This window comes from Barbus barbus, assembly GCF_936440315.1.
Source record: "Barbus barbus genome assembly, chromosome: 15".
NCBI classification, from domain to species: Eukaryota; Metazoa; Chordata; class Actinopteri; order Cypriniformes; family Cyprinidae; genus Barbus; species Barbus barbus.
Window position 1 is genome coordinate 7806595 of NC_136743.1, and position 13930 is coordinate 7820524.

Genomic DNA, 13930 nt, shown 5'->3' on the forward strand with positions numbered 1-13930 from the left:
AGACCGAATGAGTGAGTGGCGGCCTTATAATTAGCACCCTCTCTGAGCTCTACACAAAAACCTGGCAGGCTGAGAGATAACTAGAACAGATAGAGACTGCAGTGGAAATTATAGGGCAATTACGGTTATAAATGTTCAAACCCTCATATATCACTCTCACACTGTAAAATGTGAAACTGCAATTGTTACCTAAAAAACAGCTATTTCTACCTTATTCTACCCTTAATTATTTGTATTGGGATAACATAATGTATTTTGATTGATTCAGTTGTATTAAATAAAAATATTGTCAACAGTTTGACATATTAAATATAAAAATTTCTTCTCCTTTTCCTCTTAGGAGAACCATTGCCTGAGGATCAAGATACTAGGGGATTGTTATTATTGTGTTTCCGGCCTTCCCGAGCCTCGGCCGGATCATGCCCACTGCTGTGTTGAGATGGGCCTCAGCATGATCAAAACCATCAGGTAATGAAACATTTCATGTTTTATACTGCCAGCCAGCACTAAATAAGTGATTCAGTGTTTCAGTAAGCATATAATGTTCCAAGAGCAAGATTTTATTGCTCAGGTTATTGACCAGATTGCTGAGAGATTTTATTGCTTAAATAGACACAAATGAGACAAGTGTTGACATAGTTGAGTATATATCTATAAAATGAACGTGGATATAATAGCCTAGTGCTCAGGAGACACATGCAAATACTATATTCAAATTGTTTTCTCAGTTTTATAGCTTTCCAAACCTGTACAGCTTTCCTCTTTACATGGAACACAAAACATTTCAGAAGATTTTCCATTGTTTTAATAAATGTGAGTAAAGAATGGGATCATTCAAGCTCCAAAATGACAAAAAGCATCTTAAAAATGATCCTATGACTCACAATATTTCACAATATTTCATTTCTTCTGAAACCATACTATGACTTTTTGTGGTGAACAGACCAAAATTTAAGCCATAGCAGCCACCACACTAGCCATTATTTTTAATCACACGATTAATACAGCCATGTCAGAGCCGTGATACACCACAGAAGTGTGTCCAAGCATTAGTAGCAAGGAAAACCCCTAATACATAAGAGCGACCATGTATGATGCGAGTGTAAAAACGTTTTTTTGCAATGTATGGGAGTTTTTGCGAAATTGATGTGTTTCCATTGGGAGTATTTTCAATTCACAATTTAATTTTGCGCAAGGGTTGAAGGGTAATGGAAACGCAGCTACTTGACATCCACCATACTAATAATGTAATAATGCCCAATTTGTAACTGAATCGTTCTATTGATTCAGATCTTGTCTAAGAATCAGTTGATCCAGTTCACAAAGCTTGCCTAAATGATTCGAATCATGAATCAGACTGATCTTCTCGAGTTCATCTCACTGATTCAATAATCCTAGTGGTAAATGGCCCACTGGAGCAGAATAATGTCAGTGTATAAAGATCTTTCATGTGTTAGTTGCACACAAAGGTGTTGAATGTCTTGAGAAGCTGTCAAATGTGCATGAGTTGTATGGACTATTTTTAAGATGCATTTATGGAACTTTTCGAAGCTGGACAGCTTCACTCCCCAGCTATTTTGCTTTCAACTGAAGAAAGTCATACCAACTGGTGATGACAAGAGGGCAAGTAAAGGGAACTCATTAGCTATGCTTCTTTCCTACAGGTTGGAAATTGGGCAAAGGAATGCACAAAATGAGACATAACATTAATATCTGCTTCACAGGTTACATCTGAGTTTGTCTAACATTAATATATGCTTCACAGGTTGCATTTGAATTGGTCTGTATTAGGTATTATTAGCATTATTTTAAAACAATGGAAGTCTAAAGTATGTCTGTAGTAAGGTAAAGTGAGTGAGTGAATGACAGAGAGAGAAGCCATTAGGCCAGTCCTGTTGACCCTTAATAGAGGCTAGATAGCAGATGAGAGGCCCTTGTTCAGCAGGTGTGTATGTGTGTGCTGCACTAGTGTGAGTGCTGTCAGATATCACAGCACTCATACTACCACTCAACACACACACAGCAGTGACAGTATGACCTTGATTCCACTTTTTATAAACAGCCACTTACTTCTGCCTGTTACCCGGTTCAGGAGTAATAGTATGATGTGTATTTAAACTTGCCTATAAACCCAGTGTTACTTCTCTAGCTCAACAGTTGTTTAGCGGCTGCATTACAGAGTTGCAACACAGCTAGCTAGCTATCCATCCTAAACATTTTGTATTTGTATGTTTAGGTATGTGCGCTCACGTACAAAGCATGACATAGACATGCGCATTGGCATCCACTCTGGCTCGGTTCTATGCGGAGTTCTTGGTTTGCGGAAATGGCAGTTTGACGTCTGGTCTTGGGATGTCGACATAGCCAACAAACTGGAGTCTGGGGGAATACCTGGGTAAGATACACACACAGTTGTGCGCACAAAAGCTCTCTTTGGTGATTAAAAAGTAAGGAAGTACAGTGGGATTATCCATTAGCCCTCAAATATGCTCAACTGTGATGGAAAAGAGATATTTTATGGACACCTTCCCCTCTTGTGTAATTGTGTGGGAGGAAATTAATTGAGTTTTTGTTTATTCTCATTTTGAAAAAGGTGTTTTGTTTTGGATGTGTGAGATGAATCTGTAGTTAATTTCGACCCCCTCAGGAGAATTCACATCTCTAAAGCGGCTCTAGACTGTCTGAACGGAGATTATGAGGTGGAGGAGGGTCACGGTAAGGACCGCAACGATTTCCTGCGCAGGCATAACATCGAGACCTTCCTGATCAAGCAGCCAGAGGAGAGCTTACTCGCACTGCCAGAGGACATCATGAGAGATTCCACCAACCAATCAGATCACAGAACCTCTAACACTTCCTTCACGGAGGGAACATGGAGCCCTGAACTTCCCTTCCATAACATAGTGGGCAAACAGAATGTGAGTGCAATACACACACAAGCAAACAACCAAACAAGCACAGTTAAGAAAACACGCATTAATGCAACATCAGCAATTCTGAACCTCAAACACTGCAGGCAAATGGAGCTTAACTTGAGGCCTCTGTATCTGTTCACTGCACCTGTCTTTCATTTCAGTGTGAGCTCCTGATTCATTTCCACATCTCTCTGTTTTCTTTCATGTTCCTCCTGCATGGTTGGTTTGTTCAGGATAGTTGTATGTAGTTACTTCATAACCTATATGTCGATCTGGTCTGTAAATCGACTTGCAAAGTGCTATTAATAGAAAAGGTTTTTGCATTCCACTGTGCTGCCTTATCCATTGATTTTCTATGTAAATATGCATTAGACGGACATCTTTGACCGTTCCATTTGTGTCTCGCATCTTTTGCAGTAACTTTCACATTACACAGCAATCTAAAAACATGGCAGTCAAGTTCAAAATGTAATACAAAATGTGTCTGGAGACAATTTTTCATTCCTCTGCCCTGCTTCTTATGTTTTTTTTTTTTTAGATGCAGAAATGTATTCTGTTGAACGGCCCCTAAATGTTCTTCTTTACATGAAGATTCTAATTTAAGATTTTAGATATTCTACACGCAGTAGATCATTAATTACACTGAAGTTAGAGATTTAGACAATTACTCAGTGACAGTACCTCCCCAAGGAAAGTTAAAATGTGAATATATATACTCTGAAAACACTGTTTCTGGCATGCAGGTTTGGGAATCCTTTAGAACAGTTTTCCTGCCTCAATGTTAATGTAACATGCAATGGAAAAGCAGTGTACAAACAGAGGTCTCTAGATCTTTTTAGCATGGCTTATGTTTTTTTTTTTTACTGCTGTTGGACGGGTATAGTGCTCTAGTCTAGAAGATCTCAGGACTGTAGGGTGAAGGATAGTGTTCTAAAAGGCCATCTAGACTGTTGGTTGAGGACAATTTTCAAAGGGTTCTATTCTAGAAGCTTCTCAGGCTGTAGAAAGAAGGTTCTAAAACATAGGTCTTCAACCCTGCTCCTGGGGACCCACTGTCCTGCAGAGTTCAGCTCCAACCATAATCAAACACACCTGAAGCATCTAATCAAGGTCTTCTGGATCACTTGAAAAGTCACAGGCCAGGTATACTGAAGCAAGTTGGAAATAAACTTTGCAGGACAGTGGGTCCCTAAGATCAGTGTTGAATACCTATGTTCAGAACCTTCTTCCTATAGCCTCAGAACCTTCTAAAACGGCACACTTGAGGACTCTCAGAACTGTTTGGCATTGAATTGTTATTAGATAGCATTCTAGAAGTTCTTCATGGCTGTAGGATGTTTTTCTAGAATATTTTACGGGCTGCAGGACGGAGATAGTGTTCTAAGAGTTTCCAATTTTGTAAGATGGGGACAATGATCTAAAGTGTTCTCAAACTGTAGAGTAAGGTGTTAAAGAGTGTCTTTGAGGCCGCAGGGTAAGAACAGTCCAGAGAGTTCTCAAAGCTGTAGGACTAGACAGTGTCTACACACATTCATTCTCAAGTCTCAGGGTAAGGGCAGTGGCTGTTTTTCAAGATTGTGGAGTAAAGACAAAGGTTTAAAGGATTTTCAAGTTTGAAGGATAAAGCAATGGTGTAACGGGTTCTCAAGGCTATGTTGTGTGGAAAGTGTTGTAGTGAGTTCTCAAGTCTTTAGGGTGTGGACCGAGTTCTGGAGGGTTCAGATTGTCAATGTGGTTCTCAAATTTGTTTCATAAGGAATATGTTCTAACTGATACGTAGTGTAGGCTGTAGGGTAAGGACAGTTTTTGTGTGGGCTCTCAAGGCTGGAAACAGAGTTCCAGTGAGTTCTCAAGGATTAAGTGTAAGAATAACTTTCTATTGGGTTGTCGGGGCTGTAGGATGGAAACAGAGTTCCAGCGAACAGTATTCTAGTGGATTTTCAAGGCTGTAAGATGACTATAGTTTTCTAAAGGGTTCTCAATGTTGAGGCTTAGGGCCAGTGTTTAAGTGGGTTCTTAGGGCTGTTGACGGGATCAATGTTCCAATAAGGCTATAAGGTAAATAGTGTTCTAAATGTTTCTCAAAGCTGTAGGGCAGTGACAGTATTCCTTAGGGTTTTCAAAGATGTAGACTATGCACAATGTTTTTGAGTGCTTTCAATACTTTAGGACAGAAATCATGTTCTAGTTGTAGGGTTCTCGAGTATGTAAGGCAGGGGGATGATTCCAGCTGCTTTTCAAACTTGTGGTGTAAGGACTGTTCTCGCTGATTCTTAAAGTTGTAAGGAAAGGACAGTGTTTTAGAGCCGAGTTATCAAACTTATCAAAGAGTTTAGCTCCAACCAGCTCCAACAAACCCGCCTGGAAGTTTCTAGCACTCCTAAAGACTGTGATTAGCTTGGTCAGGTGTGTTTAATTAGGATTGGAGCGAAACTCTGCAGGACAGTGGCCCTCCAGGAGCTGAGTATCACAGCCCGGTTTTAGAGTTTTTACAAGACTGTAGGGTAAAGACACTATTCTTGTGGATTGTCAAGGTTGCAAGATGGGGAAAGTGTTTTGGAGGGGTTCTCAAGCCTGTAGGGCAGGCACTGTGTTCTGAAGAGTTCTCAGGGCTGAATGGCTCACAACAATGTTCTAGAAGGTTTCCGTGGCATGTGCTGCTGATTATGATGCAGAACTCTCTCTTGCTGTGGGCAGAGTTGCCAGGCTGTTGCTATGGTGACGTGGTTAACATAAGGGAATGTTGTCTTTGATTAATGCGGCGCTTTTGTTGCCTTTGTCATGCAGTCATCTTAACACATCAAAGAGCTCTCACTGTATGACTGGCAGGGCAACCAGCCAATTACACATCAGCTGAGATCACAAGCTTTCACGTTAATTAGACGAGTGTGTGTGTATGTCTGAGCTATTCTAGATGTGTTCAAACAGAAGTATGCTGACATGTTCATCTGTGTATGTAAGATTATAGGTCTGGTCTCCATGACAACAGGAATGTCTGTAAGGCAGTAACAGGATTCTTTTTCTCCTTCACGCTCCGTTTATCCCTCCCTCTCTGTCTCTCCTCTCATCTGCTGTTCTTTTCTTCTCCTTTATCTCACATCCTCTTCCTCTCTCTTCTTCGTCTCCCTGTTCAGGCTTTGTCCTCAGTGACGCATTGCAGCCACAGTGTATGTGTGAGTGAGTGAATGTGTGTTTTGGTGGGTGTTTGGATGTGTGTGTGTTCTGCCGAAGGGTGGTTCTGTTAATGGATTTAGTGTCTCACACAGTGTTTTTGTGTGTAATCCAAAACTTCATGGACTCAAAACATACACATACACACACATTCATATAAACACTGCTACCTGAGAGTATTTCCTTTGGAGTTTAACAGAGACCTCATCTTTTGTATTTGGTAGTGAAAGCATTTACTATTGATCAGCCAAAATACCTCTGCAATGCCTGTGTTCCAAAATCAATAAATAAATCTAGATCAAAACATGGATCTAAATTTTGAGAGAAATACTGATTGGGACGTAATTTTTGTGCTCTCCAGGTTTAAAGCTGTATATTACTGATATATATATTAATAACCAGGCGTTTGTTTATTGGTGCCCCTGTTGGTAGAGCCAATGACTTACAGAAGAAGAGAAGTGCACCTCTCTACTTTTATCATGGTATCCCTGACCCATCAGGGTTCCAGACTGCGCCTAAAACAGTCGCATTTGCGACCAAAAATATTCATTTGCGAGTGATATTTTTGCTGAGGTCGCCACTGGTGACTATTTAAATTTACAGGTTATGTCTTAATTTGCTTGGAATGCCTTTTTTTCCTGGTTGTTTTGCACATTAAAGTTTTAGAGGTAAAAACACTTTCAAACAGTCCTTGTCTCTGCCGAACACCAGCGTTGACGGCACACCTGCTAAAAACGGCAGCTTAAGTTGTAGCAGAGTGATCGAAAATTATGGAGAAGTGCTGAAAAAAAGTGTCTATTTCGTGCACAACTTGAACTAACTACAGCAGGTAAAGCTGTCAGCTGTGTGGCCATTAATAATATCGTGAAAAATTCTTGTTTATAATCGATATTAATATGGTTTCTTGTTATCCAGAACTTATATGCTGTTTTCTGTTAATGCGTGAACTTCATATTATTTGTAGTGTGCTTTCCGTCCAATAATCGCAATAAGCTTTGTGCTCCATTGCCTTTTAATAAACAAAGTATCAGCTTTCTGCCAAATTCATAAAATTCAAATAATAAATACCGTTTTGGCGTTCTTTAATTTGGCGTTCTCTATTGGGTTGAGATCTGGTGACTGTGGGGGCCATTTTAGTACAGTGAACTCATTGTCATGTTCAAGAAACCAATTTGAAATGATTCGAGCTTTGTGACATGGTGCAGTATCCTGCTGGAAGTATCCATCAGAGGATGGGTACATGGTGGTCATAAAGGGATGGACATGGTCAGAAACAATGCTCAGGTAGGCCGTGGCATTTAAACGATGCCCAATTGGCACTAAGGGGCCTAAAATGTGCCAAGAAAACATCCCCCACACCATTACACCACCACCACCAGCCTGCACAGTGGTAACAAGGCATGATGGATCCATGTTCTCATTCTGTTTACGCCAAATTCTGACTCTACCATCTGAATGTCTCAACAGAAATCGAGACTCATCAGACCAGGCAACATTTTTCCAGTCTTCAACCGTCCAATTTTGGTGAGCTCGTGCAAATTGTAGCCTCTTTTTCCTATTTGTAGTGGAGATGAGTGGTACCCGGTGGGGTCTTCTGCTGTTGTAGCCCATCCGCCTCAAGGTTGTGCGTTTTGTGGCTTCACAAATGCGTTGCTGCATACCTCGGTTGTAACGAGTGGTTATTTCAGTCAAAGTTGCTCTTCTATCAGCTTGAATCAGTCGGCCCATTCTCCTCTGACCTCTAGCATCAACAAGGCATTTTCGCCCACAGGCCTGGCGCATACTGGATGTTTTTCCCTTTTCACACCATTCTTTGTAAACCCTAGAAATGGTTGTGTGTGAAAATCCCAGTAACTGAGCAGATTGTGAAATACTCAGACCGGCCCGTCTGGCACCAACAACCATGCCACGCTCAAAATTGCTTAAATCACCTACTTTCCCATTCTGACATTCAGTTTGGAGTTCAGGAGATTGTCTTGACCAGGACCACACCCCTAAATGCATTGAAGCAACTATGTGATTGGTTGATTAGATAATTGCATTAATGAGAAATTGAACAGGTGTTCCTAATAATCCTTTAGGTATGACAACATTTATAGGATGCATTGAGGAGGAGCAAAGTTCATTTCAAGGAAAGTCCGTTCACTCAACCGCCATATTTGCAATGTCTCCAGGCAGCTCAAACAAGACCAAGTCCTATCTAAATTAATGGGGGAATCCTGAAATCTCAAACTGCTCGCTGAACTTGCGATTAAATTACATATTTCAAATCAGCAACAAAATCTGAAATGAACTGCCTAATGAATGTTGTTTGTTATGCTCAAACAGCATTTAAAAAGCTTATTTTTCAGGCTAGACGAGCCAATGCGCATGCGTAGTTCCAATGCGCTTATGACTGTGCATGCGCATCGGTTGGTCCAGCCTCAGGTTTCTATGGGAACTGGAGCTTCTAATGGCCGCTGCAGTGATGCAATGACTTTACCAATCGGCGATTGGCTCTTTCATTAAAAGGCGGGACTATCCCTCCAAATTGCTCGTTGCAGTTTCTCCCATTCATAAGTATAAGAGTGTACCGTCTTTGTATTTCTATAGTCTTTGGGAGGAGCCCAAACTACACTCAATTGCCAAATGATGCTGACATATTTATGGTCCATGATATTGGCACAGATTCTGTGTAATAAACAATTCTTTGTAACTGTGTATAGTTCTCAAGTTGGGACAATACATTTAGTTCCCACTTTAAGTGAACCTTAGTTCCCAGGACAACTTGCTCATGCTGTAAAAGGAGGAGAGAAATCTTAAATGGCTCCTTAAGTGATTTTTTTTTTGCCTAGAGCCCTGCCCATGACTTCTGCCATCTGCCCACACTATTAAAAGCCATTTAAACTCCACCCCATAAGAAATTCTGGAAAACTTTGCTGCTCTGAAAAGCATCAGAGCTCTCAAAAGCTTTATTTCTCCACCTTTGGGATTATTGAGAAGTCAAATTGATTCTCCGACATCTCCACCCAGAAGCTTTTCCATCTCTTCTACTCCACCCAGATTTTGTTCAGTTTCATTCCGTTCATAATCTGACTATTACCTCAACCAGAATGGAAAACATGGATGCAAACACCTTAGTCTGAAAAAAATAAAAAGTCATATTCAGCTTGATTCAAAAGAAAGCGGTATTACTAATCTGTTCACAGTGAGATTGAAAAGTATACCTGGCATGCATCTAAATTGTAGTGCAGGAGCAATTTTTGATAGTTGTTGGAGCAGAAATGAGCATGAGGCTAATGAATGTAAATCACTCTTTGCTCACTCTAAAAGTATGATTTGATGCATTAGGGGGCATGATTAATCATAATTGTATTAAATTGAAAGCCCCAGTTTTTACTCATTTAAACTACCATTCATTTTTGAAGGAAATTTCTTATTCTCACCAAAGCTGCATTTATTTGATGATAAAAACTAATAACTGCTTTGTATTTTAATATATGTATTTTACTTCATATATGTATTTTAATTTATTTTAATATATTTTAAAATGTAATTTATTCTTGTGATGGCAAAGATTAATTTTCATCAGCCATTACTCCAGTCTTCATTGTCACATGATCCTTCAGAAATCATTCTAATATGCTGATTTGGTACATAAGACACATTTCTTAATATTATCTGTATTGAAAACAGTTGTGCTTCTTGATCTTAATATTAGAGTTATTTAATGAATAGAAGTTAAAAAAAAGAAAAAAAAAGAAAACAAGTAGATAGAATAGAAAAAGAATAGAGAATGTTATTGTTAGAGAGTCGGTTTTTTTAATAAAGAAAAAAATAAAAATAAAAGTAGATGGAATAGAAATAGAGAGTGCTAGTTTTAGAGGGTCAAGTTTTGAGATTTTATTTTTTTTTTTTTTAAATGGAAGTCATCACTTTTGATCAATTTAATGCAAATTTATTAACTACATTTGAACTGTGCTTTGTTGCTTTTCATTTATATATTGTTGTTTTTAGCGTTGCTGTACGACCTAGTGTAAAGAACAATGTTAAGCGGTTTAATATTGTGTCCAAGTTAGAACTCTTCTCTGCAATTGCTAGAGAGAATAACTCTTATTGAATATAGAAGAACTTTTCAAAAGTCCCATCAGTACTTCAGGGCCATAAGATATTGTCAATTTTCATTCCTTTCACTTGTTAGAAGAACAGTTATTGAATGTTTTCTCAACGCACTCATGGCAGTCATACACCTCTCATACACATCTCTATTTAAAAACACTTTTAGTGAAAATCCCACTGCTAACAGTAGATTAACAGTGCCTAATCCCAGCAGATTTGCCCACGTCAATTAATATAATTCCAATCACACACATGAGCAAACACTGTTGTAGATCTAACATCTGATGAATGAAAAGTCCATATACAGGGCCCAAAAATGATTTGGGACACTTAAGCCACACTTAAAAATTTCTGAAAATTAGCTATAATTTTAATAGCTATCATTTTTATTGTTATTTCAGTGAATGTATAAAGTCATTGCCCCTTAAATTCACACAGGTGTCCTAACAGAGTAACCACAGCTGTTAGTTCATCACATTAAATATGAACAACTAGAAATTGGCCAAACACTATTTGTTTCCATTATATCTACAGTTTTATCATTTAAAACAAGCAAGCATGTTTTTTTTTATTATTTTATTATGTCTTGTTTTAAAATAAACGCCATTAAAGGGGCCATATGATGCGATTTCCTTTCTCTTTGGAGTGTTTAGATAAGATCCCTGAAGTTGCAAAGACTAAAGTCTCAAAACCAAAGAGATATTCTTTATACAAGTTAAGACTCTGCCACGACCCCCTAAAATGCCTCATTCAAACACGCCCCCACATGTCTACGTCACGGTGTGGGAAGATTTGCAAAACACCGCCCAACTGTATACGCAATGAAAGGGGGCGTGATTTTTATTCTCGCTGTAGTATTGTTGCTGCCGTCGGCGCCATGTCGTGGAGACGCTGTGTTTAGTTGTGAAAGCGAAACTACTTTGTTTGGGCTTCCAAAAGAGGACACAACTAGAAATCGGTGGTTAAGTTGTATTTACAACACTGTTCCAGAACAGCACAACCCAAATATTAGAGTATGTGCAGCGCATTTTACGGAGGACTATTTCCTGAACGTGGAAGAGTAGCCTAGAAATGCTGGCTTGCACAAAGGCTGTTTCTATAAAGTCCTTTACAAGGGACAGTCTGACACTTCTGACACACAGCCTGTAAGTACGTTTCTGCTACTGACGATTCAAACGCAAGTTTTGAGCTGTGTAGAGTAGTGCTTGTTGTTTGTCGTTTCCCCGATCACAAATTGTTTTGGACAAAAGCGTCTGCTAAATGACAAAAGTAAAAAAGTAAAGAGTGTAAAGACCATCGACTCTACCGTGCGACTCCACCGGGCAGGGACACCGGCAAGGGATAGTAGTATCGCTTTTTATTTAATTTTTTCATTTATATGTTTATTATTGAAATGTTATATGCATGTGTCAATTTGATTTAATTTCTTTATTTTCTTAAATATGTGGGTATATAGTATTTATAGAGTTGTAACTTTTTAGTTTTAGTTACTTTTTCTTATTTGTAAGTCGCTTTGGACAAAAGCGTCTGCTAAATGACAAAAGTAAAAGTAAGTAAAGTAAAATGCAGACATGGTAATGTTGCATTGCGCCGCGTAAAAAGACAGTACTTTTATAATCAGGCATCATAATCAGTAATTATGTCCCCACTGGATGCAACACGTGCCTCGTTTATGATGGGTTTTATTATTTTTGTGTTGTCACGCCGGGACACGGCATCACAATACGGTGAGGGGCGTAACATTTACGCTTGAGGTATTCGGGCAATCACAACGCACTGGATAGCTGGCCAATCAGAGCACGCCTCGCTTCTCAGAACGGAAAAAATCGACGCGTTTCAGAAAGGCGGGGCATAGAGGAGCAACAATAATGGACAGTATGTGGAAAATAATGTGTTTTTTTAACCTTAAACCGCATAAACACATTGCATTACACCAAATACACAAAATAATGTTCTTTTTAGCAATGTTATATGACCCCTTTAAGTTTGACTTGAAGGTATACAGGTCCTTTTCAAAAAATTAGCATATTGTGATAAAGTTCATTATTTTCTGTAATGTACTGATAAACATTAGACTTTCATATATTTTAGATTCATTACAACACAACTGAAGTAGTTCAAGCCTTTTATTGTTTTAATATTGATGATTTTGGCATACAGCTCATGAAAACCCAAAATTCCTATCTCAAAAAATTAGCATATCATGAAAAGGTTCTCTAAACGAGCTATTAACCTAATCATCTGAATCAACTAATTAACTGTAAACACCTGCAAAAGATTCCTGAGGCTTTTAAAAACTCCCAGCCTGGTTCATTACTCAAAACCGCAATCATGGGTAAGACTGCCGACCTGACTGCTGTCCAGAAGGCCATCATTGACACCCTCAAGCAAGAGGGTAAGACACAGAAAGAAATTTCTGAACGAATAGGCTGTTCCCAGAGTGCTGTATCAAGGCACCTCAGTGGGAAGTCTGTGGGAAGGAAAAAGTGTGGCAGAAAACGCAGCACAACGAGAAGAGGTGACCGGACCCTGAGGAAGATTGTGGAGAAGGACCGATTCCAGACCTTGGGGGACCTGCGGAAGCAGTGGACTGAGTCTGGAGTAGAAACATCCAGAGCCACCGTGTACAGGCGTATGCAGGAAATGGGCTACAGGTGCCGCATTCCCCAGGTCAAGCCACTTTTGAACCAGAAACAGCGGCAGAAGCGCCTGACCTGGGCTACAGAGAAGCAGCACTGGACTGTTGCTCAGTGGTCCAAAGTACTTTTTTCGGATGAAAGCAAATTTTGCATGTCATTCGGAAATCAAGGTGCCAGAGTCTGGAGGAAGACTGGGGAGAGGGAAATGCCAAAATGCCTGAAGTCCAGTGTCAAGTACCCACAGTCAATGATGCTGGTGTTGGTCCACTGTGTTTTATCAAGGGCAGGGTCAATGCAGCTAGCTATCAGGAGATTTTGGAGCACTTCATGCTTCCATCTGCTGAAAAGCTTTATGGAGATGAAGATTTCATTTTTCAGCACGACCTGGCACCTGCTCACAGTGCCAAAACCACTGGTAAATGGTTTACTGACCATGGTATTACTGTGCTCATTTGGCCTGCCAACTCTCCTGACCTGAACCCCATAGAGAATCTGTGGGATATTGTGAAGAGAAAGTTGAGAGACGCAAGACCCAACACTCTGGATGAGCTTAAGGCCGCTATCGAAGCATCCTGGGCCTCCATAACACCTCAGCAGTGCCACAGGCTGATTGCCTCCATGCCACGCCGCATTGAAGCAGTCATTTCTGCAAAAGGATTCCCGACCAAGTATTGAGTGCATAACTGAACATAATTATTTGAAGGTTGACTTTTTTTGTATTAAAAACACTTTTCTTTTATTGGTCGGATGAAATATGCTAATTTTTTGAGATAGGAATTTGGAGTTTTCATGAGCTGTTTGCCAAAATCATCAATATTAAAACAATAAAAGGCTTGAACTACTTCAGTTGTGTTGTAATGAATCTAAAATATATGAAAGTCTAATGTTTATCAGTACATTACAGAAAATAATGAACTTTATCACAATATGCTAATTTTTTGAAAAGGACCTGTATATGTTTGTGCGCGAATAGTCCATTGTGTATGTAAGAGAGTGAGTCTGTGTGCGAGTTTTGTAATTCTAGTGTTTCTCTAGATGATTCGCGGCTCTCAGTGACCACAGCTCTAGATCATGGCACAGATTATAGTTCTCTTTAAAGATACTTTC

At 39.5% G+C, this 13930-nt stretch overlaps 1 protein-coding gene across 2 annotated transcripts in view; it reads left to right on the top strand.

Moving 5' to 3' along the window:
* Positions 1–13930, top strand: part of LOC306880858 (adenylate cyclase type 8-like) — a gene marked incomplete at its 5' end in the record, with an annotated part of 58108 nt that overhangs the window by 18141 nt on the left and 26037 nt on the right. For both annotated transcript variants that reach the window (XM_079434654.1, XM_079434653.1), the window contains 3 exons: positions 341–468; positions 2237–2395; positions 2648–2918. In XM_079434654.1, the coding sequence (XP_079290780.1) occupies positions 341–468; positions 2237–2395; positions 2648–2918 (558 nt within the window). The remainder of the gene's footprint in view (positions 1–340; positions 469–2236; positions 2396–2647; positions 2919–13930) is intronic.